This window comes from Myodes glareolus, chromosome 24 (genome assembly GCF_982192425.1).
Source record: "Myodes glareolus chromosome 24, mMyoGla1.1, whole genome shotgun sequence".
NCBI classification, from domain to species: Eukaryota; Metazoa; Chordata; class Mammalia; order Rodentia; family Cricetidae; genus Myodes; species Myodes glareolus.
In genome coordinates, this window is record NC_142049.1 from 42613402 (window position 1) to 42641222 (window position 27821).

Below are 27821 nucleotides of genomic sequence, written 5' to 3' on the forward strand. Positions count from 1 at the left end.
CTTTGTGTCTAAGCGCATGCGCCCTGCTGGTTCACCTTCGGGAGGAGAAGGAGAATCAAGTAGGGAACTTTCGTGACTTGAGAGACACAAAATTTACCAGGGAAAGCTGTGTTACCGAGAAGCCTTTGGGTAATTTTGGGGCGGGGGTCAGTACTTGGACTTCCCCGCAGACTGTCCCATGTGGCTTTGCTTGTCTCTTTAGGTTGTTCACATCTGCTGAGGAAACATTTTCACACTGTAAGTTGGAGCATCAATTTAATATTGATAGTATGGTCCATAAACATGGTGAGTATCTCTTAGAATAAAGACAATTTTGTTTGTGAAGTTTAGCCTCAAATTTTATAATTTTCTAGACCCTTCTTTTTCTTTGTGTGCGCTTCCCCAAAATGGATGTCAGGTGACCTCCCCCCCCCCCCCCCCCCCCCGTTGTGCTCCACTTCCTGGATTGAGGCAGGGTCTCTCGCTTGAACCCTGAGCTTGCTGATGTGACTGGTCTGGCTCGCCAGCCTGCTCAAATGATCCCTGGTCCCTGCTTCCCAAGCGATGACATTGTAAGAGACTACCCCACTGCTTGGTGTTTATGTGGTGCTGGGGATTCGAACTCACATCCTCATGCATGCTTGTCATATAAGTGCGCTTATCCACTTAGCCACACAAGTATGACAGCCTGAGTTTGCTCCCTAGAACTCACGCAAAAGTGGAAGAAGACAGCCAGTACACACACCTGTCACCCCTCCCCGACACACATACCATACCCCCCACATTATACATTATAATAATAAAAAATGCAAGAAAAGCATCTTGAAACTTGTTAAATATGGCTGTTTCTCAGTTAAGTGTTTATAAGTATGAAAATTATCGTTTCTAATTCTTAACACAAAGTTCCAAACAAAAGTCTTAGTTTAGAGGTCAGAAATGCTTACTTATCAGTTAAAGCACATATATTAAAATCTGTGACTTCTTTTCTCTCATTTAGGACTTGAATTTTATGGATACATTAAACTAATAAATTTTATTAGACTTAAGGTAAGTTGGAAACTTTATATATATATATATGTATATATATATATATATTTGTTTGTTTGTTTGTTTGATTGTTGGTTTTCGGAGACAGGGTTTCTCTGTGTAACACCCCTGACTGTCTTGGAACTAGCTCCACACTAGCCTTGAACTCACAGAGATCTGCCTGCCTCTGCCTCCCAAGTGCTGGGATTAAAGGCTTGCGCCACCGCTTCCTGACCTGGAAACTTAATGATTTTTATATAGGAATTTATGAAGTTTGCATAGGTTGCCATGCTGATTACTTAATAGAATAGTAGCAGTTGTTTCAGATCTGGCATTTTCATATTGTAGGAATTGTGGGTGTGAGGACAGAGTGCAGGGTGAAGCTCTAGGTGCCCTGTTAAACTGTTGAGTCAGTACTGTGCAGAAAGCGATTGTCAGATAAAAGGAAAACCAACAGTGTTTCTGTAAAACCCAATAATTTCTAGTCTGGTTCCAAGTACTTTGGATGTACTTTTTTGTTCTATTATTTTCACAGATTATTCTTTTTTTTAAATTTCTGTTTTTATTTTCTGTGTATGAATGTTTTACTTGCATTCCTGGTGCCTACGGAAGCCAGAAGAGGAGGATGTTGTTTTCTCTGGAACTTGGGTTATAGGTGGCTGTGAGCCATCATGTGGGTGCTGGGAATCGAACCCATCTCCTCTGGAAGAACAGCCACTGCTTTTAACCTTTGAGCCATCTCTCCTACATTGTTCAGTTTTTTTTTTTTTCCAAACATTTTGTTGTTTGTCCTATTTAAATGAATGTTTGAGCTGGGGTCACTTTGCATCAGACAATAACAGAATACACTCTAGCCATTTAAAATGGCAGCTAAGCACCAGTCTTGTGCAAATTGGGTTCTTTTTTTTTCTTGCTTAAGTTCCCCACTCTTTTTAAGGAAGCCTTGTTGTTCCATGTAATGAATACAGTGTGCTTTAACTTCATATCCAGAATCCTACGGTTGAGTATATGAATTCCATATACAGCCCTGTGCCTTGGGAGAAAGATGAGTACCTGAAGCCAGTGCTGGAAGATGACCTTTTGCTTCAGTTTGGTAAGATGAACCTTCTTTATCTGCTTTAGCTCGTCTCAGATCGCTTGTTACACCAAACAAAAACGAAGTACTTTGTGAAAATGGATGTTAATCATACCCATCTCTGCCCCAAGTGATTTTTCTGCTTTCCATTGTTTTACCTGGTTGATTAAATGGTAAATATTTCCCCCAAAAAAAACAGTTTGTAAGTTTTAAGTTGGTTGCTATTCTGGGAGGCATAAAGTATTGTGCAAGGAACCAGGAACACCCCCCACCCCGGCCTTGCTTGCTGGTTCTGTTCAGTGTATCCACACTGTGTGTGCTCCTCACTCTTCAGTTGTAGTAATGGGATTGACTACTGCAGTACCACAGTGATGACAGTCACGTGATCATTTCAGGAGACTGTATTCATATGTTTTTTATTATAGCAATTATAGCATCTTGGTTTGGTTGTCTTTAGTTGTTGTTAATTTATTTCTGTGTCTTGTTTATGATGGCTCTGTAGTATGATACGGAAAACATGGTTCAGAGAAGGTTCACTTTCAGGCCTCCTCTGTAGCGCCACCCTCTGGATAATGGCTTCATCTCTGAGGACCTCCGCAGGCTGTCAGTGTTCACAGAAAGAATGAACCTCAGGCCTGGGGATGTAGCTGAGCCAATGGAGCCAATGCGTGCTTGCCTCTCATATCCTAGGTTTGACCTCAAAGCCCTCCCAGCCCCAACAAGACTGCATTCTTACTCCCAAACCTTGTGTTGCTCTCTCATTCCAAGTAGACACACACAGAATTATTTATTGCAGCATTGTAGCTTATTTCAAAATACGGAAAGAAAGTAAATGCCCCCCTCAAAAGAGAGTGGCTGAATAAATTGTGGGCAACCACACTTGGAGCAATATATTCTTAAAGAGAACAGGCGTGTTCTCTATGAATTCCAGAGTTCTGCTTCCCACAGTACTCAGTGCTTCATGCAGTTGGGCCACCTCCTCCAGGGCTGCTATTGTTTATTGCTTCCCTTTCCCTTCAGTTTATAAGATTAACATCACTGAACCGTGCTGCATATTAGTATTAAATTATGACTAATTTTTATTGTAGCCAAATTAAAACCAAGCTTGCCAAACAGCTTGAATTTGGAAACAAAATACCAAGTAAAGATTTGTATTGGTTTTGTAGTTGATGTGATCAGGTACTCAAAAGATGCAGTTGGAAGGAGGAGCGGCTTATTCTGGTTGACCATTTGAGAGGCTCATCCCACACTGGTAGGGAAAGTCTAGAGTGGATGAGGCTTAGAATGGGGTTGGAGAGATGGCCCAGAGGTGAAGAACATACACTGCCTCTTTGGTTCTCAGTACCCACATGGCAGGTCACAACCAACTGTAACTCCATTTCCAAGGGATATGCTACCCTCTTCTGGCCTCTGTTAGTGCCTGTATATGATGCACACGCAGACTAGCAGATACACATACTCATAAATACAAATAAATAAAACTCCCAGTGACTTACTCCTGTAGTGGGCTCTACCTCCTAAAGGATCTATAACATCCTGAATAGTGCACCAGCTGGGGACTGAGTGTTCAAATGCATGAGATGGCTCTGTTCTCTGTCTCTGAATGGAGGTCAGTGGTGCGGCTCTGTGTGTGTCTCACATCTCCTGGAGAAGCAGTGTGTCCTGGTTAGCTTGGCTTTGGGTCCCAACCCTGAAGAAGTGTCTTCATAAGTATCACGGCAGAAACCTGAACGGGGCGGAGTACTGTCCCCAGTTCTGCATGGAGAACAGCGCCATCAGTGTTTGTGCATTAGCTAGACCTGAAAGTTGATCTGCTGCTGACTCTGGGGTTGCTGAAGAATGACTGGCTCCATCTCTGTTTGCACGGTTGTTTGTATGCTAGAAGTTAATGACACAATTAAGATTAAGTCAAAATTTGTTTTGTTTTTGTTTTTCAAGACAGAGTTTTTCTGTGTAGCCTTGTCTGTCCTGGAGCTCATTCTGTAGACCAGGCTGGCCTTAAACTCATAGAAATCTACCTGCCTCTGCCTCCTAAGTGCTGGGAATAAAGACAGCACCACGACTTCCCAATAGGATAGGTTTTTTTTTTCACCTAAGATTTTTGCTGCATCATAATATCAGTAATAAAATATTAGTGTTTTGCCCGGGATGGGAAGGTTTTGGATATACGGAAGTCCTTAAGGAATGACCTGTCTTCCTTATTTGGTGAAGGTGTGATTGAATATAACCTTTGGGGTGCAGGATTGGGATCCTGTGAACATAGGTATTATGAAATGATTGCTGCAGTCAAGCATTTACCTACCATTTTACGTGTGATGTGAACACTTAAAGTCTGCTGTGTTGGCACACTTCACTGTGCAGCAGGGCATCCGCTATAGTCACATGTGTGAGATGTCCTGAATGTGTTCACCTGAAGCGAAAGCTTACCACCCTGGCCTATGGCGGCACAACTCTCTCTCTGCCTCTGTAAATGCACTGCTGAGTGAGATTTTGTGTTTGCCCTTTGGTGTTGGTGTGTTTTCCTTCACACATTACCCTCCAGGCTCATTCTTGTTGCACCCAGCAGGATTGCCTATGTGTCTGCACATGCTATCTGCCATTCTGGGGCTAAGGACACAGACTGAGAGGTGGCTCTGTAAGGGTCAAGAACCTGGGCTGGTAAGGCAGGTGTTGAGTTTTCTCTTCTCCAAGAAATAACTGTATGACTTTTGAGTTGGTCACTTAGCTTTTTTGAAATTTATTTTCCCTCTGTCTGAAGTAGGAATAACTGTTTGCGTATCAGGTTGTTTTGAGAGTGAGATGTGGTATAATATGCACACACTTGAGAGCTTACTGGTAAACCCTGGAAGCTCTCCCTGTGTTTGGTTCCGTGTGTCCGTGCATGCTCATGCTCAGTTTAGCTGGCTAATGAAAAGCAGACTCTCATACTCCATGCGATCAAATCAGAGAGCTTGGATGTCAGGTATGTGAATAGTTTTTCTCACTTGCTCATGGTTGGCACTTAGGCTTGTTTGTCCCCACTGCTGTTGTGAGGTAACCTGATAATGATGTCTGTACCTTTTAGATGTAGAAGATCTTTATGAGCCGGTGTCGACTCCCTTCTCGTACCCCAATGGACTCAGTGAAAGTACATCCATTGTTGAAAAATTGAAGCAGATGGAGGCGCGGGCGCTGTCTGCGGAGGCTGCCTTGGCTCGAGCACGCGAGGATCTGCAAAAGATGAAGTAAATGCCTGTCCAACCAAGCACTGCCTTAGATGTACCAAGAACACTTGGGATGCTAGACACTCAGTGGATATGCTTATTTTAGGAGTATTAAAGACTCGCAGCATTTCATAGCGTGTGAATACAGATTACTGTACAACTGCATTTTTTAATCTTTTTTCTAAATATTTTATTATTACACAGTGTTCAGTCTGCATGCCAGAAGAGGGAGCCAGATCAAATTACAGATGGTTGTGAGCCACCATATGGTTGCTGGGAATTGAACTCAGGACCTCTGGAAGAGCAGCCAGTGCTCTTAACCTCTGAGCCATCTCTCCAGCCCCTAGAACTACATTTTTATCTACTTGTAAATACTCCATAGTTACTTTGCTTGTGTGGCTCTTCTAATTTCCTCGTAAATATTTGTTTTTAATATTTCCTGCTTTTCAGGTTTCTTATTTTTAGTTGGTTTCTCCTCTTTAATTGTCCTATCCTAATTTTTCAGAAACAGAAGAATTATTATTTTTTTTTTTTTTAGGTATTGGGAAAAAGTGTTGAAATATTGTCTTTAAAAAGCAAAATGTGATAGTAGTGTAGAATTATTCAAAGAACCAGAGAGATAGGGTAGCCTCCCCCTCACCCCCCACCGAGTTCTCATTCTCCAGGAGACCTGCATCTCTTGGGGGCGCTCGGTAGTCTACAGGTGGCCCAGGCCTTCTCATGTGCACCCGTAGTGTGCCCATCTCCCAGCTGCCACCTTCTGGATCTGTAAGCTGGTTGCTAGTACCCGAGTTCCTATGTGACGGCTGGCCAGAATGTCTGGTGCCAGGCAGAGCAGAGTCCATCAAGTTCCTTGTTTCTGACTTTTATGCTGGGAGTTTTGTCCCCCATCACCAGCTCAGCTTTGTTCTGTCCTCCGCCCTCTTGTGTACCTTGTAGATCACTAGTCTGTCACCAGCTGACTGTGGGAACTGGAGTGGGTAGGGTCCGCTGACTTGGGTCTGCTTTCTGCTCAAAGTTGAAACAGGCTCCATTGATTTAGATGCTAAAAAGAATTTTTAGAACAGTAGGAAAAATATTTGAATAAAGCAGTGTACCCAGACATTGCTTCAGATCCAGCAGGGGGCGCTGTCGGGGCTTGAGCTAGAACAGGATTTCAGATTCTGGGCACGCTGTCCCAGTCCCCCTCCCCTTCCTCACCCTCCAGCCTTCCCTTTCTCATGGTCCAGTAAACCTGTCTCAAGGGTGTATTTCAAATTGATTACAGACAATTTGCTCAGGACTTTGTGATGAACGTAGATGTCAGAACCTGCTCCTCCACGACTGCCATTGTAGACCTGCAGGAGGATGAAGATGGTGTCTACTTCAGCTCTTACGGGCATTATGGAATACATGAAGAAATGCTAAAGGTTGGACAGAGGGAGAACCCTACAGGATAGGCCTTATTACTTAAGAGCGAGCCTGTGTGTGTGTGTGTGTGTGTACACCTCTGGTGCTTAGATAACTGTTCCTCAGATGAAAAGATTACAAAGGTGTCAGGTCCCTGTGAACCCTATTGAAGGCAGTGTCCATCTTCTCTTTATGAAGCCACTTTTTTACTTGAAATTGGACATTGGAAAAAAACAACTGCTTTGTGGTTCTGGTCTTTCCAGGAACATCTGCCATGTTAAGTCGGAATTAAATGACATGTTTGTTTTTTAACCTGGAAAAGCAACAGTTTCAGTTTTTAAAATAGCAGTGCTGACTTAATTTGGGCAAGCAGTTATCTTAAGGTTAATTTCAGTAGTTCTCACAGTACTCATGGTATAGCTGACTTAACACCCACAGAATCACTGATAATGTAGAGATGTTTCCTAGTGTGGTCAGCACTGATATTTGAATCTGTTCATGTTTAATAGTCGTAGTAGTGATGCCCATATAAGAGAGAAGTAGTTTCTGACTTCACCTACTTACAGTACATTTACCAACTATTGCAGATTACAGGAATGAGAGTAAAACCTGACAGTTCAGAGAAGTGAAGGAGGAACGACCAGCTGACCTGCCTTTTTTTAACTGCAGACTCAGCAAGCACATCTCTCTCCACATGTCCCTGATCAAAAAAGGCTGCGAATCTCTAAATCTTTCTCTATTCCTCTTTCTCTATTCCTTCCTGTGTGTCTTCTGTATGGCTAGTTCTTGTCACCTAGTCTGTGGCTGCCCCCACCCAAAGTTAATTTTATTAACACAGTCTCAGAGTTTCACAGTGTGATCAAATATCCCACAACACCATGCTTCTTCATATTCGGGGTAGAATAGTTTCTGTGAAGATGATAAAGTACCACCTAAGCCCAGTTGGTTGTTTTAGATCCCTGTCAACTTAGTGCTGCATGCCCCCTGTATCTGGCGTGGAACCTGGGCGGCCTTTGCAGACAGGTCCTGGTCACTGAAGTTGCCAATGGAAGCCTTTCTACTGCAGTGAGGAGAGAAGGCTGCTTTGCTTCAAATGGAGCTAGCCCTGTCTAGGACTCCTGTGCCTGTGCCAGCAACTAGAGACTGACACGTGACCAGTGCGAACGGAGACTCCACTGAGAGGTTCTTTACTTTTAGAGGATCACTTAGGCACTGTCTCCGACTTAGTTTCTCTTCCTGTGCTACAGGATTGCTCTTGGAGATGTTGGTGGGTTTGATATTGACTAAGTTAAGAAGTAGGCACGCCTTGGAGCAGGCTGTATTTCCTGTTTTTCACCTGAACAGCTTTCAGCACAAATAAACTATTCGGTGGTATCTTGCTATAGAAAACCTACCTAATTCTGACAAGTAATTTCACATTGGGAAGCACTTAACGTATTTAAAGCATTAACTTAAAGCATTTATAGACTGATTGGCGGGTTTTCTTATTTGGGTGCAGACATTTTATCGTAATTGTAATCTCACTTCTAGGGTTTGGATGAATGTAATTGTTTAAAGACACAGTAGACAGGGTGTAGTTTAAATGAACTTTAGATAGCCCTTGCTACTTTGGGCCCTTGAAGAGGGGTTGTTGGCTGTGGTACAGATCTGAGCTGCACCCCGGTCTGCCTGTGTGTGCTGTGGCGGTTGCTGTCTGGTGTGTGGGTGTGCTGATCCCCGTGCTGTTTCATAGCATGGAATGTGGGTACCTGCATCTCGCCTGGGCTTTGTGTCCCCTTCCTCTGCCAGTGCACCTTGAGGTGTTATGTGGGGATATAAAATTGTAGCGCGAGGCTTGAGGCTCATCTGGAGTGGATTGTCTGGAGGGATGTTGCTGGGCGGCTCTTACCTCCACACGGGGCTCCTGTGTATCCGAGCTCTGGTTTGTTCCTGTCTTCTGGTTGGTGTGAAAGATGCACTCCGGGTTTTACTCTGTACTCACGTTAGTCTAACGTTAGTTGTTAGAGTAAATCTTCAGAACTTCTGTTTTGAAGATTTTCTTTGTTGTTGTTTTGTTTGTTTGAGGCAGGGTCTCCATAGCCTAGACTGACCTAGACTCTCTGTGTAGCCAAGGATGACTTGACCTTTCAACACCCACTGCCACGCCACGTGCTGCAGGGTCACAGGCTTCACTGCCATCCTGGCTTTTAAACAGTGTTTAAGGCGAGTTCTTTAGTAGCTTTCCTATTCATGATTGTGGGTTTTTCTAGCAAGGGTCAGTTATTCAGCCAAGGCTCCGTGTGATGAGCTTATGAACAACACAGACGGTGGCTGAGGCCACGGGGAGCAGAGCTCAGCCAGGAAGCAGTGCCTGCAGTTGGGCTGCTGTGATGAAGTTGGAGCATGGAAAGACGGGGTGATGGGTCCGAGCCTTCCGAGCTGCTGCACCTGTGACTGATGCACACTCTGAAGTCTGTTGTTTCAGCAGAAAATGTACAAAGTGGTGTCCTTTGAAAGGGGCACGTTATTTTTATTTATTAGTGTTTTTTGTTTTTATTCTTGAGAATTTCTTTTTTGGTTTTTTGAGACCGGGTTTCTCTGTAGCTTTGAATCCTGTCCTGGAACTCCCTCTGTAGACCAGACTGGTCTTGAACTCACAGAGATCCGCCTGTCTTTGCCTCTCAAGTGCTGGGATTAAAAGTGTGTACCACGACTGCCCAGCGAGAATTTCTCATACATATACAATGTATATATGCAATGTACATATGCATATACATAATACATAATCTTACCTGCCCTCTTCCTCTCTAATTTGCCCCCTACCCAACATTAGTTAGATTTAGTGGACTGCCCCTACACCCCCAAAAAGAGGAAATTAATTTTGGAGGAGGCCTATTGGAGAATTTTGGAGTAATTGTCTTTGATAATGTAAGTTTCCTGTTGTCTTATGGAGAAGTGGGAAGACAGGTCACTGTGTACATTATGTAGGGAAAGATAACAAGGTCAAGTGGGCTTAGGACAGATCTGGTTATTTGTCTGAAGTATTCTCAGTTCTCATTTGACTAAATCCTTCAAAGTGAGGTAACATAGAGTCTACTATTTTTATTTATTTAATTAATTTACTTACTTTTTTTGAGTTATTTGAGACAGGGTTTCTCTGTGTAGCCCTGACTGACCTGGAACTCACTCTGTAGACCAGGCTGGCCTTGAACTCACAGAGATCTTGCTACCTCTGCCTCCTGAGTGCGGGGATTAAAGGCATGTGCCACTACCAGCAGACTGTTTTTATTTTTACGTGAAACCCAAAGCTAGAATCTCTCACTTGGTGGCACCTGTTTTTAGTGCACTCAGTTTTCCTCACTGGCTGCTGAGCCCTCCCCCGTCACCTGCAGGCTGTGTGTGTCTGACTTAGGGGTGCAGAGTGTGAGAATGCTGCAGGCCTGCATGGTCACAGCTTACGAGAAACTCCTGAGCGTGGAGTCTGGTCGTGTGCACTGCAAGGCTCACACGATTTCCATCTAGGCCGACAGGCTTTGAAGCATCATTTCCCACTGCAGACATTTCTAGAAACAAAGTAGTGCTATAAATCCGATGCTGATGCGGCTTTCTTATAAGAACTTCAGCAGTGTGGATCCGCGATCCCCGTGCACCTCACCTTTTCACGTTCTGTTTTTCTGATCCTTGTCCCTAGCTCCAGTGCAGGGAGCCGGGCTCAGCGGACAGGTCCTTCTCTTAGTGTTTCTCATCTCCTGAGCCTGACGGTGACTGTGGAAAGAGAAAGACATGCACATTTCAAACTAATGACTAGATCTGACTTTCACTGTCACTTTTTATATAAAAAAATTTATGTGTTGTTGCAATTTTTGTTCTTTATTGTTTTCTTTTAGAAAGAAAAAAAATTAAATAGCTCAGTTTCCCAGGCAGAACCTAACTGTGGAAGCTAGCAGTGTATAATACAGTAGCCATAAGTTCATAGAATTAATTTGCTCAGATTGTCCCTGTAAACACAGTGCTTTGCTTTCTCTTCTAGGACAAAGTCCGCACAGAAAGCTACAGAGATTTCATATACCAAAATCCACATATCTTCAAAGATAAGGTGAGTGAGAGTCGCTGAACTGGCCCTCCTGGATGACTGGATGACTGACTCGGGCTTTGCTTCTCAGGAGCCTTTGCTCTGCTGTGTGATGCTGCATTCTGCTGTCCAAGATGCTGATGGGGCTGCCATTCAGGACTCTTTTGTAAAGCAAGACGTCATTCATTACAGAAATAGAGCCTCGTTAAACTTCACCTATCCAGTTAGTCTAGACTATAATATTTGATTTATGGTGATTTGTTTGTGCTTGGAATATATTGGTTATACCCCATGGCAAAGTACACTCTTAATTATTATTCCACTGTGCTGTATAGTTAAAAATTCATAATGGTGACTAGAGTGAAATTTATGCAAGCTAGATTTTTTTCTGTAGGGTTTAGTCCTTTGTGAATTGCTTGCTTTATGGGGCATCTTGTAATCAGTTTTAGGATTGTCTAATTTGTTTAAAAAGTTTACTGCATTTTACTTAATCTTTTTTTCTCTCTCTTTTATATTTTGTATTGTGTATGGTGGGGTGGGTATATGTGTTCCCCAGAATGCATGTGGTGGTCAGAGGGTAGTTCTGTCCTTCTGCCATGTAGGTTCCAGGTTGTCAGGCTTGGCAGCAAGTACCTTTATCTACTGAGCTATGTATCTCACTAGCTGCTCGTGTGCATGTACGTGTGCGTGTGTGTGTGCACGCACGTGCATGGAGCAGAGACAACTTGACAAATCCATCCTTTTCTTCCACTATGTGGTTCTCAGGCATCAGATTGAAGCTTGGTCGCAGGCACCTTTACCTGCTGCTGAGCCATCTTGACAGCCATGTTGTTTATTTAAAAGATGATCACATACTCTGTATGTGTCTTTGCATATCTGTCTCTCTTTTTGTACACGTGTGCACATGAGTTTGTACACATCTGAGTGTTTCTTTGTGTGTGTCTCTGTATGTACATGTGTGTATGCATGTCTGTATGTGTGTGTGTGTGTGTGTGTGTGTGTGTGTGTGTGTGTGTGTATGTATGTAAAGTAATCCTCACAAGTTCTTACATTTTCTTCCCTCCACTCTGTCCCAAAGCATCCTGTTTCTGTTTGTCTTTATTAGACATTACCGCTAATCTAGTCAGGAGTTACCATCCTGCCGTCTGGTCCCTTTCCTGGAGTTTCCCTCCATTGTTCTTGCTTCAAGCCTCTACATTGAGAGCATGCAGGTGTTTCCAGTTCTCCATCTTCAAGCGCCTGTGGGTTAATTCCTGGGCTTTCTGTCGTGGAGGAACAGAAAGTGGAGACCTTCCTCGTTAGAGCCGCTTCTGTTTTCACACTGGGACATATCTGGAATGGCTTTCTGTTTTAAGTTTTAATTTTTTAATGTGTGCATGTATATACCTACTTGTTTGTATGTATACTGTGTGTGTGCAGGTACCTGTCGATGTGATGGCCCCATGAAAATGTCACTTTATAGTTCTAATTTGGTTAATTGCAGTTTGTTATTTATTTTTACTTTATTCTTAACCTAGTAAACTGTAGAAATGAAGAGGTCCTTGTCTAACCAGACAGGAGCCTGCTGTAGGATCCGGTCACATGGGAATTGGTGTGTGCCTCACCTACAGACTGAACTTTAGAATCTTTCCTGATTGACGATTGCTATTGTCAGAGCACCCTCATCTTTGAGCCATCTATTTATTTATTTATTTATTTATTTATTTATTTATTTATTGGTTTTGGTTTTTTGAGACAGGGTTTCTCTGTAGCGTTGGATCCTGTCCTGGAACTAGCTCTTGTAGACCAGGCTGGCCTCGAACTCACAGAGATCTGCCTGCTTCTGCAACCTAAGAGCTGGGGTTAAAGGCGTGCGCCACCACCGTCCAGCTCATCTTCTCATTTCTTTGTGATATAAATGCCGTAGGAACTGAAGTGATTTAGAAGTTTTTCTCTCAGTGCACTCTGGAGTAGAAGGGTTCAGATACTAGTTATCAGAGGATTTAGTCTTTTGAAATGTTACTTTTGGCTAGGAAGAGTGCTTACTAAGTTCATGAACCTGTACGCAACGACTTGCTTCTAGTTTCTTTGTGGCGGTGCTGTGTATCTGTGTGCTGTGTATCTGTTTGTGTTTGGAGGGGGGAGTAGCCAGGGAGATGGATCAGTGATAAAGCACTTGCCACAAAAACAGGAGGACTGGAGTGCACATTCCCAGCATCCATGTCATTACCAAGGGCTGTGGCAAGTACACTGGAGGCACTGATGGGTTCCCTGAAGCAAGCTGCCTACCTAGCAGGTCGAGTCATCCGATACTCTGGGCTCCAGTGGTGGTGAGTGGTAGAGTAAGGTACCCCAAGTCAATCTCTGGCCACTATGTACTAATAAACATACATGTAAATGTACATCTGGACATACATGTGCATGCACATATGCACACAGACACACATAAAATAGTCAAACAATGGGACTGGAGAAATGGCTCAGCAGTTAAGAGCACTGACTGCTCTTCCGGGTTCAATTCCCAGCACCCACATGGCAGCTCACAACTGCCTGAAAATCCAGTTCCAGGGGATCTGACACCTTCACACCAATGAACATTAAATAAAGATAAATAAATCATTAAAAAAAATTAAAACCAGTCAAACAAAAACAAACAAAACATGATACTTTTGACTTATCAGTGAACCATGGCAAACTATGTGGATCAGTTTGTGGCATTCTACTTCTCTCATTGAGAGCCTGTCCAGGTAAGGAAATGGCAGGTTTGTGTGAGCACCTTCTTACTGCTTTGCCTGAGGTGTTAGCCATTAACTTTATCAGTGCCGAATTTTACTCAGCATTTGTGGTTTCTCAAAGGTCACTTCAATGTAAAATATTTTTGTTAAAGCACATTAAAGGCATACTTTTTTGTGGTTCAGAATATTAAATATATTTGTCTACAGCTTTTATCTCCTCTTGCACTGTGGCTGTGGCTGTAGAAGATGCAGTACCACGTATTTAAGTGCATTTGATAATGCATAGGTCATTGTGCAACACTGTGAGACTAGGTGCCATTTGTCTGCTTTGCCTGTTACTGAAGTTTACTTCAAACAGGGAGGTTTATTGACGTCTTCAAAACACGGAATTGGAAAAAACTCCAGACTTTGTGTTCTAGTCTATTGCTTGCGAGCCTTGTTCTTCAGCTGAGAAGCAGTGTGTCAGTGCAGGAGAGATGGTAGTTGGGGTGGGACTTGTTAGTTACAGTGTGGATATTCACACACATTTGTATGTGGCTTGGTCCTTTAGCTATTTATGTCTTTGGTTTAAAAGTCCATGATATTGTATATTTTTCCTGCATTTTATTACTTTTATATATTAAGTAGACTTCATGTTATAACACCAGCTTCTATTATACTGTACAGTGCATAGTAGAGATTTGCTTTTCAAAGTATTGTTATGGGATGGGGATGACTTAGTGGTTACACATGCAAGCATGAGGACCCGACCAGTGAGTTTGCATCTCTATAACTCATGTGAAACTAGATGCAGGAGCAGATCTGTAAATGGAGGCTGCTCTATCATTTCCCAGCTGCCCAGACCCAAATAATAACACAGAAACTACATTAATTATAATAGTGTTTGACCTGTTAACTCAGGCTTCTTATTAACTAACTCTTACATCTTAAATTAACCAATTTCTATTATTTGGTGTTGCCACGAGACTGTGGCCTACTAGTAAGGTTCTGCCCTATGTCTTATCTCCTTTGGCAGCTACATGGCATCTCCCTGAGTCCGCCAACTCTCTCTTTTTATTTCTTCCAGCCTGGCTTTACTCTGCTAAGCCATTGGCTGAAACAGCTTTATTCATCAACCAGTGAAAGCAAAACGTATACAGAAGCATATCCCACATCTCAGGTTCGGCAGCGCCAGGAGACTCCCAGAAGCTCTGGGCAGCTTGCCTGGGGCACACTGCAGCAGATCACAAAGAGATGTTGTTCCAGACTAGCAGAAGGCAAGGATCACACCTGAGGTTGTCCTCTGCCCTCCACACCTGCCATTTGTCTTCACAGACACACAGTGCACCGTTGCTGTTTTTTCAATGGGTGTAATTAAAAATGTTCTTCCTTCCTGCTCCCTCACTGTCCTCTTTCCTTCCTTAATATTGTTTCAATTCTCAAAATTCCTGTGGAGGCCATATGGTAGGTAGCTCAATTAATTTAACTTTGGGTGACATTTAATCATCCTCTCACGAGCTCATAATTAATTTGTTTGGAGTCCGTTGAGGAAATCCACAGTCAGGTGCCTTCTTTATGCTGTGGACTTCTATCTACAGTTAAAGTCTGCTCATTCACTTTATTATTTATTTATTTTAGAGAAAAGGAAACCCATTTCCATTATCACTTTATAAAATATCACCAATTGTTTTGTTATTCTCACCACTTTTTCAGAGTTTGTCAGGTTTTGCCTGTCAGCTATCAGCTAGATGGCTATCAGCTATCAGCTAGATTATCAGCTAGATGTAATTAGCTACTGAAGTTCAGTGGAGAGTGTAATTAGGCTTAGGAAGCAGATGACCTGGGTCAGAAGCCAGTCACATGGTTCACCAGCTGTGGGGTCCTGGACCTATTTCTTCCTCTCTTTGGAATTTACTTTGCTCATTTGATAAATGAGGATTGTGTGTGTGTGTGTGTGTGTGAGAGAGAGAGAGAGAGAGAGAAAGAGAGAGAGAGAGAGAGAGAGAGAGAGAGAGAGAGAGATCCAAGTCCAGAAGAGGGCATCAAGCATCTTCCTGTGTTGTGTCCCCACCCCATTCCCCTGAGTCAGAGTCTTTCCCTGAACCTGGGCTCAGGGAAAATTGACTGGATGGAAGCTAGCAAGCCCCAGAAACCCTCCTGTCTCTGCTCCATGCCTGCAGCACTGGGCTTGTGGCATGGGTGCTGGGGTCTGAGCTCTAGTCCTCATGATTGCCCAGCAAGCACTCTTAACCACTGAACTCTCTCCAGCCTGAAAACACATTCTTAATTGAACTATGCTGTGTATATCCTAAATCTTTCTGTGCATTTATTCTTTATAGAAATTATTTCTTATTAACATTTCTTCTCCCGTTTTCCAGTGTCATTAAATAATAGGTAAATTTTTCTGTCTTACTCATTTTAAGTATACAGTTGAGTGGTATTCAGTACAGTCAAGTTGCTGTGACCGACCCTTCACACCATCTATCTCTAGAGCTGTGTTCATCTTGCAAAGCTGAAACTCAACCTGTTGGTGACCTTCACTTCTCTCCCTTTGGCTTCTGTACATCACTCTTCTTCCTTATCGCTGTGACTATTCTAAGAGCCTTATATAAGTAGAATCACCTGCTGTCTGTCTCTTCTCACACAGCACAGTGGCTCCAAAGACTTCATATTGGAGCGGGTCACAGAATTCCCTTCCTTTTTAAGGCTGGATAAACTGATTACATTTATATGTGCCATGCTGTCCATGTAGGGTAAAAGGGACAGCTGGAGCAGGAAACCAACCAGCCACTGAGCACCCTGACTCTGAACCCAAAGCCAGTAAAAGACACACACCCGGGATCTGAGACCTGGGCCAGGGAAAGAAATATCTTTATCCCTGAACCCAGGATTAAAGACATGTGTCCAGACTCTGAAATTAGTGTCAAAGAAACACACGTTGTCTCTAGAATCAGAGCCAGTTAAAGACATATGCCCTGGTCCTAAGATTAGAGTCAAAAGGCTAAAAAGAACCTGTGAAAGAAACACAGTTTGGTCATAAAGTCAGAGCCTTCTATGCCCCTGACCAACTAAACTGACCAATCCCTGAGCAGGGAAAAAGTAACTAATTCCTCTTCTCACTGGAAAAACTCCATCCCTAAGAAGCCCTATCTAAGCCTCTCTGCCATTTGCCATTTATCCCTCCCTGGTAGAGGCAGCCACTCTCCTGACTCCTTCTCAAATAATCTCTTTCTCAAAAGAGCCTTGGATGACGATCTTCATTCACTGATACAGACTAGAAGAACTTGGCTGGGACGTCCCTTAGGAGTCTGAGCTGAAAAACCTTGCTGAGACACTCCCCTAGGGGGCCTGAGCAAGGCAGAGCAGAACAGAAGAACCTTGCTAGAAAGCTCCTTAAGGGGGGCTGAGCAAGGCCTGGCAGAAAAAAAGTAATAACTTTTCGCTGGAGCCGTTCTAGCCGGAGGAGATTGCTATGTTCTGTAGGGGCTTCCCCTTTAGCAGAGTGTTAGCGAAAGAAGAAACATCTTGGGCTGGAGCTCTGCTGGGAAGTTCCCTTAAGGAGGAACTTCTCCTACAGGAGAAGAGCAGAATCGCTATATCCTGCAGGGAAACTATCACAACTGCACCCCAGCTTTCGGTAGGCTGGCTTCCTGATAGTCCTCCAGGGCTGAGCTGTCCTATTGCCGCTCTACCCCTGCAGAACTGTCCTATTGCTGCTTTAAATATAGCCTGGCTTCCCAGTAAGTCAGACTATCTCTGCAGCTCTACAGCTGTAGCACATTCCCCTACAAGCCATTCATCGGTCTGTGGATGGTCAGGTTACCTATACACTTTTATCTGTTGTGGACGCTGTTGCTGTTAACATGGATATTGAGATGCCCTTTGGGAATCTATCCTCTTTGTTTGGAGATGTGCCCAGAAGTAGAATTGCCAAATCCTGTGGTAGTTCCTTGTTTTAGTCCTTAAAGGGTGCCGCATAGGTTTTTAAAGTACAGGCTGGAGAGATGACTCAGAGGTTAACAGTGCTGCCTGCTCTTCCAGAGGCCCTGAGTTCAATTCCCAGCAACCACATGGTGGCTCACAGCCATCTATAATGAGATCTGGTGCCCTCTTCTGGTCTGCAGGGGTACATGCAGGCAGAATACTGTATGCATAATAAATAAGTAAGTAAATAAATAAATCTAAAGTGGATTTTCTTTCTTTGATTCCCAGCCATGCACAAGGGCTCCCCTTCTGAGTCTTGTCTAACTCCAGTTTTTTGTCCTGTGGCCATCCCAACATGTCTGAGAGGTTCTTATTGTTCAGATGTGCATTTCCATAATGACTGGCAGTGTGGAGTATCTTTCCCTGATACATTTTAATTGTTCATATAATCCAATGGAAGAATGTCTGTACTTTAAAAAATATTTTATACTAGAAGTAATTACTTTATATAGTAAGTATATGTAAGAGAATAGAATTTAACTTTAATTCATGCTGAGTGTGGAGGCATGGGTGCCTATGATCCCAGCACTCAGGTTAAAGCAGTTTTCTCTCTCTTTTGTTGTTGTTTATCAAGAGTGTGTTTCTTTGTATAGCCCTAGCTGTTATGGAACTCCCTCTGTAGACCAGGTTGGCCTTGGGCTCCGAGATCTGCCTGCCTTTGCCTTCCAAGTGCTGGGATTAAAGGCGTATGCGCCCAGTTTTGTGACAGGAATTTTCAATTTCAGTACCAGATTGGCCTTCAGGGAAAGTTCCAGGCCACCTTAAGCCACCTACCAAGACCCAGTTTCAGGAAACCAAAGGTTAGGATGCAGCTCATGCGGTCTGGGTTTGATCCCCACTCTGACAAAAAGAAGATGAATTCTTGACTGTGTCCCCCTGGGTCTTCCCCAGGGTGATATTGGTAGCAGCTGTCCTTCCATCAATAGACTGAGGATCTGTGGCCTCGCCTTTGCCAGCGCAGCATGTGATCAAGTGTCTCAGGCCCATTCCAACCTTTTATTCCTAATTTAACAAATTGTATTTTAATGAATGTTTAAGGCAATACTATGGGTTCTGTCCCCAATACAGAAATGAACTTGTTTGGGAGCTTTTGCCACACCATTATGCTACATGTAGTCACAATGTATACTTGCACTATGTTTTATTGCTTTTTCTCTGTTTTGCTTAATTTTATTTGGAACTTGCAAGATTATTTTGTTTGCAGTGATATTAAAAGAAAAGTCATAGAGATCAGTACCTAGCACTTAAAGTAGATGGGCCCTGGAATGGTACATAATCAGGACAAATTTATAGCATTGTGTCACATACAATGAAAGATTTATTTATTTTTTTAAAAGATTTATTTATTATATATACAGTATTCTTCCTGCATGAATGCCTGCAGGCCAGAAGAGGGCACCAGATTTCATTATAGATGGTTGTGAGCTGCCATGTGGTTGCTGGGAAGTGAACTTAGGACCTCTGGAAGAACAGCCTGTTAACCTCTGAACCATTTTCCTCAGACCACAATGAAAGATTTAAAGCCCAGCAGTTTACCTCCAGATATTTCTTAGGTTAGCATAGAAGGCATTAGATACCACTGTAATATTCTCAAACAAAATGTGTTTATTAGATTCCCCTCCCCACTCAAGTCCCTACCCCTTCCCTCTGGTCACTTCCCCTTGTGTTCTGTGTGTTCCTTTGCCTTTGTAACTATTTAAATTGTATGGGATCTACTTTAGTTCCTTTTGCTCAAACTTGAAAGGCTTGTTTCTACCCAAATTGAGCCTCAGTTAGACTCTGGCAATAAGCAGGGTAAAGCACCTTTATATTGGCCATGGAATTGCTCAGTTTGTGCAAAGTGTCTCTTAATTTAGCATTGTTGGCCTAACTTAGAAGACCATAGCCAACTGTACCATTATTAAATAAGATAACTCATAATAATTTGTTTCTGTGCAAAAATGCCATATTTAATCAATAAAGTTAAACTTTTTATCAAGAGGTATTCCAATCCCAAAGTACTCTCACATTTTGTACAGTTGGGAACATCAGCCTTTTCAATAGTCGCTGCTTTATTTCCCAGATTGTTCTGGACGTTGGCTGTGGAACTGGGATTCTCTCCATGTTTGCTGCCAAAGCTGGGGCAAAAAAAGTGATAGCAGTTGACCAGTCTGAAATCCTCTATCAGGCTATGGATATCATAAGGTAGGTGTACATTTAACTCTCGATTTACAATTCATTCTGAATTTGAAAATATACACATTGCTTAATTTTTAGTAAATGTCTAGTAAAAAAATAGTCAAAATATTTGTCTTTCTTGCAAAAGTCCGCCACACAATAGACTCTTAAGTTGTCTTGAGCTGGGCGTGCTAGCTCCAAGTCACCTGACAGTTGTTAGAGAACTGTTCTCTTCCTCTTTTGGCCTAGAGTACTGATTATAATAGAAAACCAGGAACTCTCATAGGATGATAGTAACACAAGACGTTCCAGAACAGATCCGTCAGTGATACTTTCTTTAGGACACAGCGGTTATATTAAAGACGGAGCTTGTGTTTCTATTCTCTGACGTCAGCCATAGTCCTCCTTTGTACTAATTCTGGATGAGTAGAAGTGAGCTGAAGTTGTGGCTCTGTGTATGCCATTCTGTAGTTTTGTAAGGGTTTTTATTTCTCATTTGTATGAAGCACAAGTTAAGTATTGTCATTGTCATTCTAGGGGTTCTGTAGCACTTATCTCAATCGCTTGTGCAAACAAATATGAGAGTCACCATCCCAACGAAAAACTATTTTAGAAAAGGTAACAAAAATTCATTGTTGGTAGTAAGATTACAGGAAGGCACTTTTGTCTGGAGTTCCAGTGTGCAAAACCCTGCTCCTTTAAACATCAGCTTAATCCTTCAGAACTGGACCACTTATGCTTTCAATTGAGTTTTATATTTTATTGGGATGATGGAAAAGGATAGTTTGTTTCCATTCCCAGAGCTTTAGAAACGTGTTTGACATGATCATGTTCACATTCATTATATCCGAGCTTCAGTACTCAAGGTACAGTGTTCAAACTTAGAGCCATGTTTAAAACATTATTTTAGTTGTTTTTTTTTTAAATTGGGTGTATGGGTGTTGTGCCTGTATATATATATACATGTGTGTACTGTGTGCATGCCTGGTGCCTGCAGAAGCCAGAACAGGGCATTGAAGCCCTAGAACTGTAGTTACGGACAGCTGTGAGCCACTGTTTGCTGAGAGCTAAACCCGTGTCCTCTAGAAGAGCAGCCAGTGCTCTTACCTACTGAGCCCTAATTTTTATGTACGTGTTCAGGTTTCAGTTCCATGATGAGCTCACTGTTTCAGAGGCCATGACTCAGGGTCAGCTGGATTTGTGTTATGCCAGTGTTGAGGCAGAATACTTCATACTTTGGCAGAAGGGTGCGAAGGAAAACTCACTTGATGGTGTGGGTCAGGGGAGATCCAGGGGGCAAGGCCTATTCTTCAAGGTGTGACCTATTCCTCCCAGCTAGTCCCTGCTTCTGTGTTCCATGTCCCTGTGACATCATGCAGTGGACTTAGCCATTTTTGAAGGCTGTGCCTTCATTACCCAAGCACTTCCCCAAAGCCCCAGCAGCCGGCAACACAGCCTTGACACGCAGTGGAAAGGAAGGTGTCGGTGATACATGGGGGCCGTTCTTTTTAGTCTCTTTTGCTTTGTGGTCATCTCAGCACTCTGTCATGACCTGTCACTCATGGAGGGTGTCTGGAGCAGGCGGTAGGTTTTAGAGTGTGGTGCCCCTGTGCATACTTCTCTTGCATCTGTGTAGTGGGAGCTGAGACTGAGGAGGTAACTTCCCGCCAGTTCTTAGTGCTGCGGCAGGCCACTGCCTCTGCCTGCTTGCTGAACGAATATCTTGTCACGCTGTAGGATTTCTGTGTGTTTTTTCCAGCGGGGAACGTTCAGAGGCAACAGTTGTATCCTAATACCGCTGTTTGTGTAGTCTCTAGCTCATTGTGCTAGGTGGGCTGGCTGTGTGCTCTCTAGCTCACTGTGCTAGGTGGGCTGGCTTGACTTGCGTTGTAGGCATTGTTCTGCTAGTCCTTCGTGCCACAGAGAGGAAAACAGGCATGTTTTGTTAAAACTTACATTTTAATTTTCTTGAAACTGTCAGCTACTAAAGCCACTGTTTGAGCCGCACATGACACATGGTCAGCGTGCCCGCTGCAGGAGTTCTGAGTATGTTCTGTGTATCACAGCCCTGTCCTGTTACTTATCCTGTTCATTTGTTCTTGTGGGAGAATTTTAACGTAATCTCATGCACCATATCAGTAAATGGATCATCAATCATGTATTTGATTCTTAGTTCAAATTCATTACTAATAACTTATTACAGTGCTCAAACTGTAGGTTCTCCCACTTATTAATAAACTGCTAACATTTCTTTTAGTGAAATAATTTTAGTTATTTAATTTAAATCGGTGTATCAAAGTTTAAAATAGTTCAGTCAGCTATTCTGAGGTTGCCTGAAGGGAAAAATGTACTTAGGATTGCAGAGGTGTTAATGCTGACAAATAAAACTGAAACATGGAAGAGAAAGGAATTGCTTTCCTGCTATTATGTTTTTAACTGTGCAGAGAGTAATCATTTCAGAAACGTAAATTTACATGAGGATAGCAAAGCTGTTCCGCCGGCAAACAGTCACATGCTGTGCTCACGCTCACGTCTCTGCTGGATATATTTTGCCATTTCTCTGGTTCTCCCCGACTCAGCCATGGACAGCTAACTTATCATTCAGACTTTGATGTAGCTGGAGAGTTTTCATGGGAAAGCTGATCTATCTCATGTTCACATTGCGGTACTTGCAGCCCCAGTGTGAAGTGGAAGGCGCAGTCTTTGATGTTGCCGCTGTCTGATGTATTCAGCATGATAAGAAAAGCCTGGAGAGGTGTGTAGCTCAGCACCAAGCATCTGTCTAGCGTATGTGAGGCCGGGGCTTGACCCCAACACCACAGACAGAATAAAAAGAATAACCACAGCCGGTTTTAACCTACTGTCTATCCCGTTTACACAAGTATTTTCTAGAATCTCTCATCTTCTCATCCCTAACCACATACAAAACAAAATGATGGTGGACACTTAGCAACACTTTGAATAGAACTGACACAGGCTTCCTGAAATGCCAGCTCTAGTCTGATGGGCACCTGTCTGGTGAGTGAGTAGATGAATTGACTTTCAACATCTAGGACATCAACAGTCAAGTTGCCCTCCTAGGGCGTGGAGCTTCCTCGCCTGCTTGAATTTGATGATTGTTTTCATTGCTGTTTTTACTGTGGGAGAGACTGACTTGCTGTGTCATGATTTGTGTAATTCCACAGCCGTGTGCCGATGCATGGGAGTGGAGAACCCAAGCAGTAGCCTTGTCCTGGGCCTACTTCTGAGATGTGTATCCTCCTCCCCTTTTGTTTATCAACCAGGTGTATTTATTCTTAATGGATTATGTATCTGTGGCTAAAGGAACTAGGGAAGGTCTGGCGTCTGAGGGGTGGAGAAGGTGTCCTGGTCAGGGCAATATTTACAGTCATGTTTCAGCTCCTTTGGCACACCCACCGCGTGTCCCTCTAATCCCCTCGGGGTGTGTGCTGGGAAGAATGGCTTTATTCAGTGTGCTGTGCACTCGAGTGCTGCTGGGTCCTGCATGGGTTTGCCGATCTGAATTTTTTTCTTCCCCATCAAATTGCCAGAATCTTTTGTTTTCTGATACCCTCTTATAAAACCTCTGCTTTTATTAATACATTTTTAATTGTCATTCAATACATTTGGGCAACAAAAGATGAAAGCTATGTGGTTTGGGCTCACTGAACTGAAAGCTCACAGTGCTGTACCTGTTCTTACTTTCAACTTTTGTAGCACACCTGTGTACTTTTCTCTGAATTTTAGGACCATCTGTCACCACTTTTAAGTGTCACTCACTTGATCCTAAATTCCCTTGATGCTCTGTCTGCTTTCTACTTGTGTATTTTCTCATGTTTCTTAAAATGCTAACCGTGTCTGTATATCTAAATCACTGGACAAAAGTGGATTGCAAGCTTAATCATACACTGCTTACTGTAAAGATACATGAATGGTTCTTCATTGTCTTTAAGAAAATCTGACTCCATCAGCCTCACCTTTGAACTCTTGGTGTGACCTCTGCCTCTTCCATCTAGTTTCCTGCCTGCTCTCTTCTCCCTGGGGCCTCTCCCAGTGCCAGCTCTGGAGATCCCACAGCACACATGCTGCTCAGTGTCCTCTCTCCAGTATTGTAACAAAGCAGGCGAGATTACTGCTCTGAAGGCAGGAAATAGGCGGGGAGGGTTTGGCTCTAGTGCAGTTTCCATACTGAAACAAACTGATAATTCAGTGCTTATTGGATTGAGAACTGCTTAAAGGGTTCTTTTCTTTTAAACAGGGAAGTATCACCACAGATTGAAGCTTTCCCAGTTTTACAGCATTTTGTTAAAGAGATTCATTTAGAATGCTTTTAGACTCAAAGTAAGGCATAGACCGCACTTGGGTTTCTAAGTTCAGTCTGTAGGCCTTTCCTGAGTGGGGGACGTCAGCTGGTGCTGAAAGCTGTGTGGAGCAATCTAAACCTATGTTCCTGAGGATGGCGGGACTTTGTCTCTTCTGTGTAGCCTGAATCATATTCTCTCTCCTCTCCATGTCTGTGTCTGAGCAGTGATTGCTGATGCTAACAGCATTGCAAGATTGTAAAAGGCCTGAAGAGATAGCTGGTCACAGAGCAGGCCTGGTCTCCACACAGCCTTCCCAAGATGTGTCTGCCTGGGTGGATGGGGTCCTGCTCCTTTGAGAAGCATGCAGTGTTTTAGAAAATAGCAAGCAGCTCTAGTATTTTCTAAGTATTTTTTTTTGAAAAATTCAAAACTAAGCAATTTTTTCTTTTGTTTTTGCTTGAAATACAGCATAGGTAAGTATAGACATAGAGAAGCATGAGTGAGCAGGAAAATTCCTAAGTTCACAGAACAGAGGAAACTAAACACACAGTAAGCATCATCTCCTCTTCCGAATCCACCCTCCCCCAGTCAGACGGGCTTCCCTGACCGGTCTGCTGCCTCCTCTCACACATGCGCCCTCACACGTGGCTGGGATATAAACCACAGAGTGAGTTACCAGGCTAGATGCACCTGCCGACTGACGGGCTTCCAAAGTGGTTATGCCAGGCTGTTTTGGCATCAGTCATACGTAACGGTCTCATTTGAAGTATCTGCAGGGTTTGTTAATAAGTGTTGTAGGGCCCACAGAATTCCCCTTGACACCCCTCCCTCCCCCATTTTTGTTTGTTTTTCGAGACAGGGCTTCTCTGTGTAGCCTTGGCTATCCTGGAATTTGCTCTGTAGACCAGGCTGGCCATGAACTCAGAGATCTGCCTGCCTGCCTGCCTGCCTCTGCTTCCCACGTGCTGGGATTAAAGGTGTGTGCCACCATCACCCAGCAATACCCTTGCTCCTGTTTTGTTTTGTGAAAACCATCTAAACTGTCCCTCTTTGTCCCACGCTACCGTCTCGCCTGCAAGAACCACGCGGGACACAGGATCCTTCTGCAGAAATGGCTTTAATCCTCTTGGGAGCTAGAGCATAAGCCACATGGCGGAGACCCAGATAAGATGGAACCCATCCCTTATATAGGAAACAGACCCTGCTTTGGACGTGTCACTCTTGGATTGGTCAATTGTCCATAATCCCAGGTGAATGCCTCGGGAGTAGGCGGGGACAGTAGTGGAAAAATACCAACACGTGTGGGCTTTCTAGCTCACCTGGCGGTGCAGCGCCATCTATGGTGGAGAGTGTGGTTGCGGCCTTCTACACCTCTTGATGAGTTATTTATTGCTTTGCCCATTCTTTCTTTTCTTCCATAATTTTTTTTTGAAGATAGCTTTGATGTTACAGTCTGAATTTAAGTGTCGGTAAGCAGGGGCCTCAAGAGAACCAAACTTGCAAGTGGGAAGCCCTCTTATCCCCACACCTACCCACAGGCCTACTTACTTAAAGAAGCCAGGTAGGAAGCATGTGTTCCATATGATTACCTTAGCAGCAGTTTGCAGACTAAAAATCTCACAAGTGGTGAAAGAAAGAAATCTACCAGGAGTTCAAGACCAGGCTCAGCTATATAGTGAGTTCAAGATGGTCTCAGAGAGGGAGGAGCTTGGCGGGAGGGGTATAATAATTTTCTGAGACTGAGCAACCATAGCCTTTCATGTATTGCTGATCATGGTCACCCATGATAAGTGCTTCAGCAAACTGTACTTTACAATGAATGCTTTAATGTTCAGTAATGCCCTGATGTTAGGGCGAGTCTCTTCTTTGATGCAGGAAAAACTCCCATGTAATTAAAATGTACGGTCTCTAACTAAGAACGTGGTTTAATTAGGTAGCAACTTAATCTTCAGCTTGCTTCCTGAGGTGGTCATTTTAATTCTGTTATCTTAGATTGTAGAAAAGAGGGATTGAAAAATATATCTCTGTCATCAAGTATGTAGTAATGTGAGTACCTTTAGGCAAGGTTACAAGAAGTTTTCTTTTTCCTCTGGTTGCTTTGTTTTCTGTTTGGTTAATTTTGTTTGTTTGGTGTTTTGTAGCCCAAGTCAGTCTTGAATTTGGGCAATCCTCCTGTCTCAGCCTCTTAAGTATTGTGATAACAAAAGCGTACCACCATGCCTGCTCTAAAAATAGTTTATGATGGGGATATGTCCTCAGTTCCTCTGCACCGGATTGACTTTAATGTTCTGTGTCATGTGTGAGGTGTGTCTATAGTGTTCATAAATGCGAGGTCCGTGCTAGCGTTGTCTCTTTCCCTGAGTTACACTAGGCTAGGGAGGTTAGCAAGTTCCCTGAGAGTGGGCAGCTGTCAATAGCTTGAAGGTGTTATAGGCCCTGGCTTCCAACCCCCTCACTGCTGTTTCTCACTAATTCTGGAAATCCTTGCCTTTGTTGTCCTTGCTACTGTTTCCACATTTGCTCTTTGCTTGCTCTTCCTTCTTACAGATACCGTGACTGCATAGAGGAGAGTATTCTTCATAAATGCCGGTTTCTTTTCAGGCTGAAGTATTGTTGCTAGTTCATGTTATTGCCTTGTTAATCAGAGAGGTTTTGGGCACCAATCAGTTGACTCTTCTTCTACCCAGGCAAAGGGATTTAAGCATCACTTTGTTCAACAAACAGTGTGAACATTCTGGAAAATATATCATTTAACCAGCTTTTAGAGTCTGTTTAGCAAACTGGGACATGGGTTGGCAGGAACTTTCCGAATAGGATTTGAGTGGCCTGAGCTAGTCTGATGTCAGCAGACAGGACTATGTGAAATTAAAAAGCGTTTGCACAGCAAAGGAAACTCTCAGCTGAACACAGACAGCCCCGGCATGGGGGACAAGCCTTGCTAGCTATACTTCAGGCAGAGCTAATGCCCAGAATTTACAAAGAACTGCAGAAACTAAACACCAAAGCATAAACCTTCCAGCCAACAAATGGGCTGCTGAAACAGTTTTCAGAAGAAGAAGCACAACTGGCCAGTGATTACTTTAAAAACTGTTCCTATCCCCAGGCATCAGAGGAATGTAAGTTAAAACTACTTTTCGATACTACCTCACCCTAGTCAGACTGTCATCTAGAAATCTGACAGCAAATATTGGAGAGGATGTGGGGGAAGAGAATCCCTTGTTCATTGCTGTACAGATTAGTGCAGCCATTAAGAAAATCGGTTTGGAGTGTGACCCAGCCGTTGTTCAAGCATGTACCACAGAGGTGTTTGCACATCCATGCTGATTGCTGCTCTAGTCATCTGGCTGCAAGGGAATGGACCAGTTTAGATGCCCATCAACAGGTGAATGGAGAATGAAATATAGTACATGTACGAAATTAAATACTATTCAGCTATAAATAAAAAAATTAAATCGTGAAATTTACAGGAAAATGGATAGAAAACATAATATTAAGCTTGGTTTCCCAAATTCAGAAAAAAAACCTCGTGTTCTTTTTCATCTGCAGATCCTAGCCTATAATGTATAGTGTATATATGTAAACAGGTCTAAGTGTGTTTGATGTAGTATACCATTACAAAGGGAACCAAGAGAAGCTAATATTGGTGATAAGGAAAGAGAATTCAGGCAAGAGGACATGAGTCATGGAAAAGTATATTAAGTTAATTTTTTTTGCTAGTTTGAACTCCATCATAGTTTTTCCCTACCTTTCTATGGTATAAATACATAACAATTTAATTGATAGGAGATGTGTAAAACCCTCAGTGATGCTTCCTGACTTTAGAATGGTCGTGCTAACTGCAGACGATCACTGAGATCCGTAGTTTGGGGCTGGGCAAGTGTTGAAGAGGCCACAGTAGTCCAGCTGTGCAATGCCTTATTAGAGTAAGATGTGACTTTTTATACAGTTTGTAAACAAAAT

General features: G+C 43.1%; 1 protein-coding gene across 3 annotated transcripts in view; it reads left to right on the forward strand.

The window, feature by feature from the left end:
• Positions 1–27821, forward strand: part of Prmt3 (protein arginine methyltransferase 3) — a 75762-nt gene that overhangs the window by 1370 nt on the left and 46571 nt on the right. The window contains exons 3-9 of one of the 3 annotated variants that reach the window (XM_085682696.2): positions 203–285; positions 977–1026; positions 1996–2098; positions 5145–5304; positions 6551–6692; positions 10682–10747; positions 19463–19584. In XM_085682696.2, the coding sequence (XP_085538822.2) occupies positions 203–285; positions 977–1026; positions 1996–2098; positions 5145–5304; positions 6551–6692; positions 10682–10747; positions 19463–19584 (726 nt within the window). The remainder of the gene's footprint in view (positions 1–202; positions 286–976; positions 1027–1995; positions 2099–5144; positions 5305–6550; positions 6693–10681; positions 10748–19462; positions 19585–27821) is intronic. The other 2 variants (XM_085682698.2, XM_085682697.2) reach the window with 2 other exon arrangements.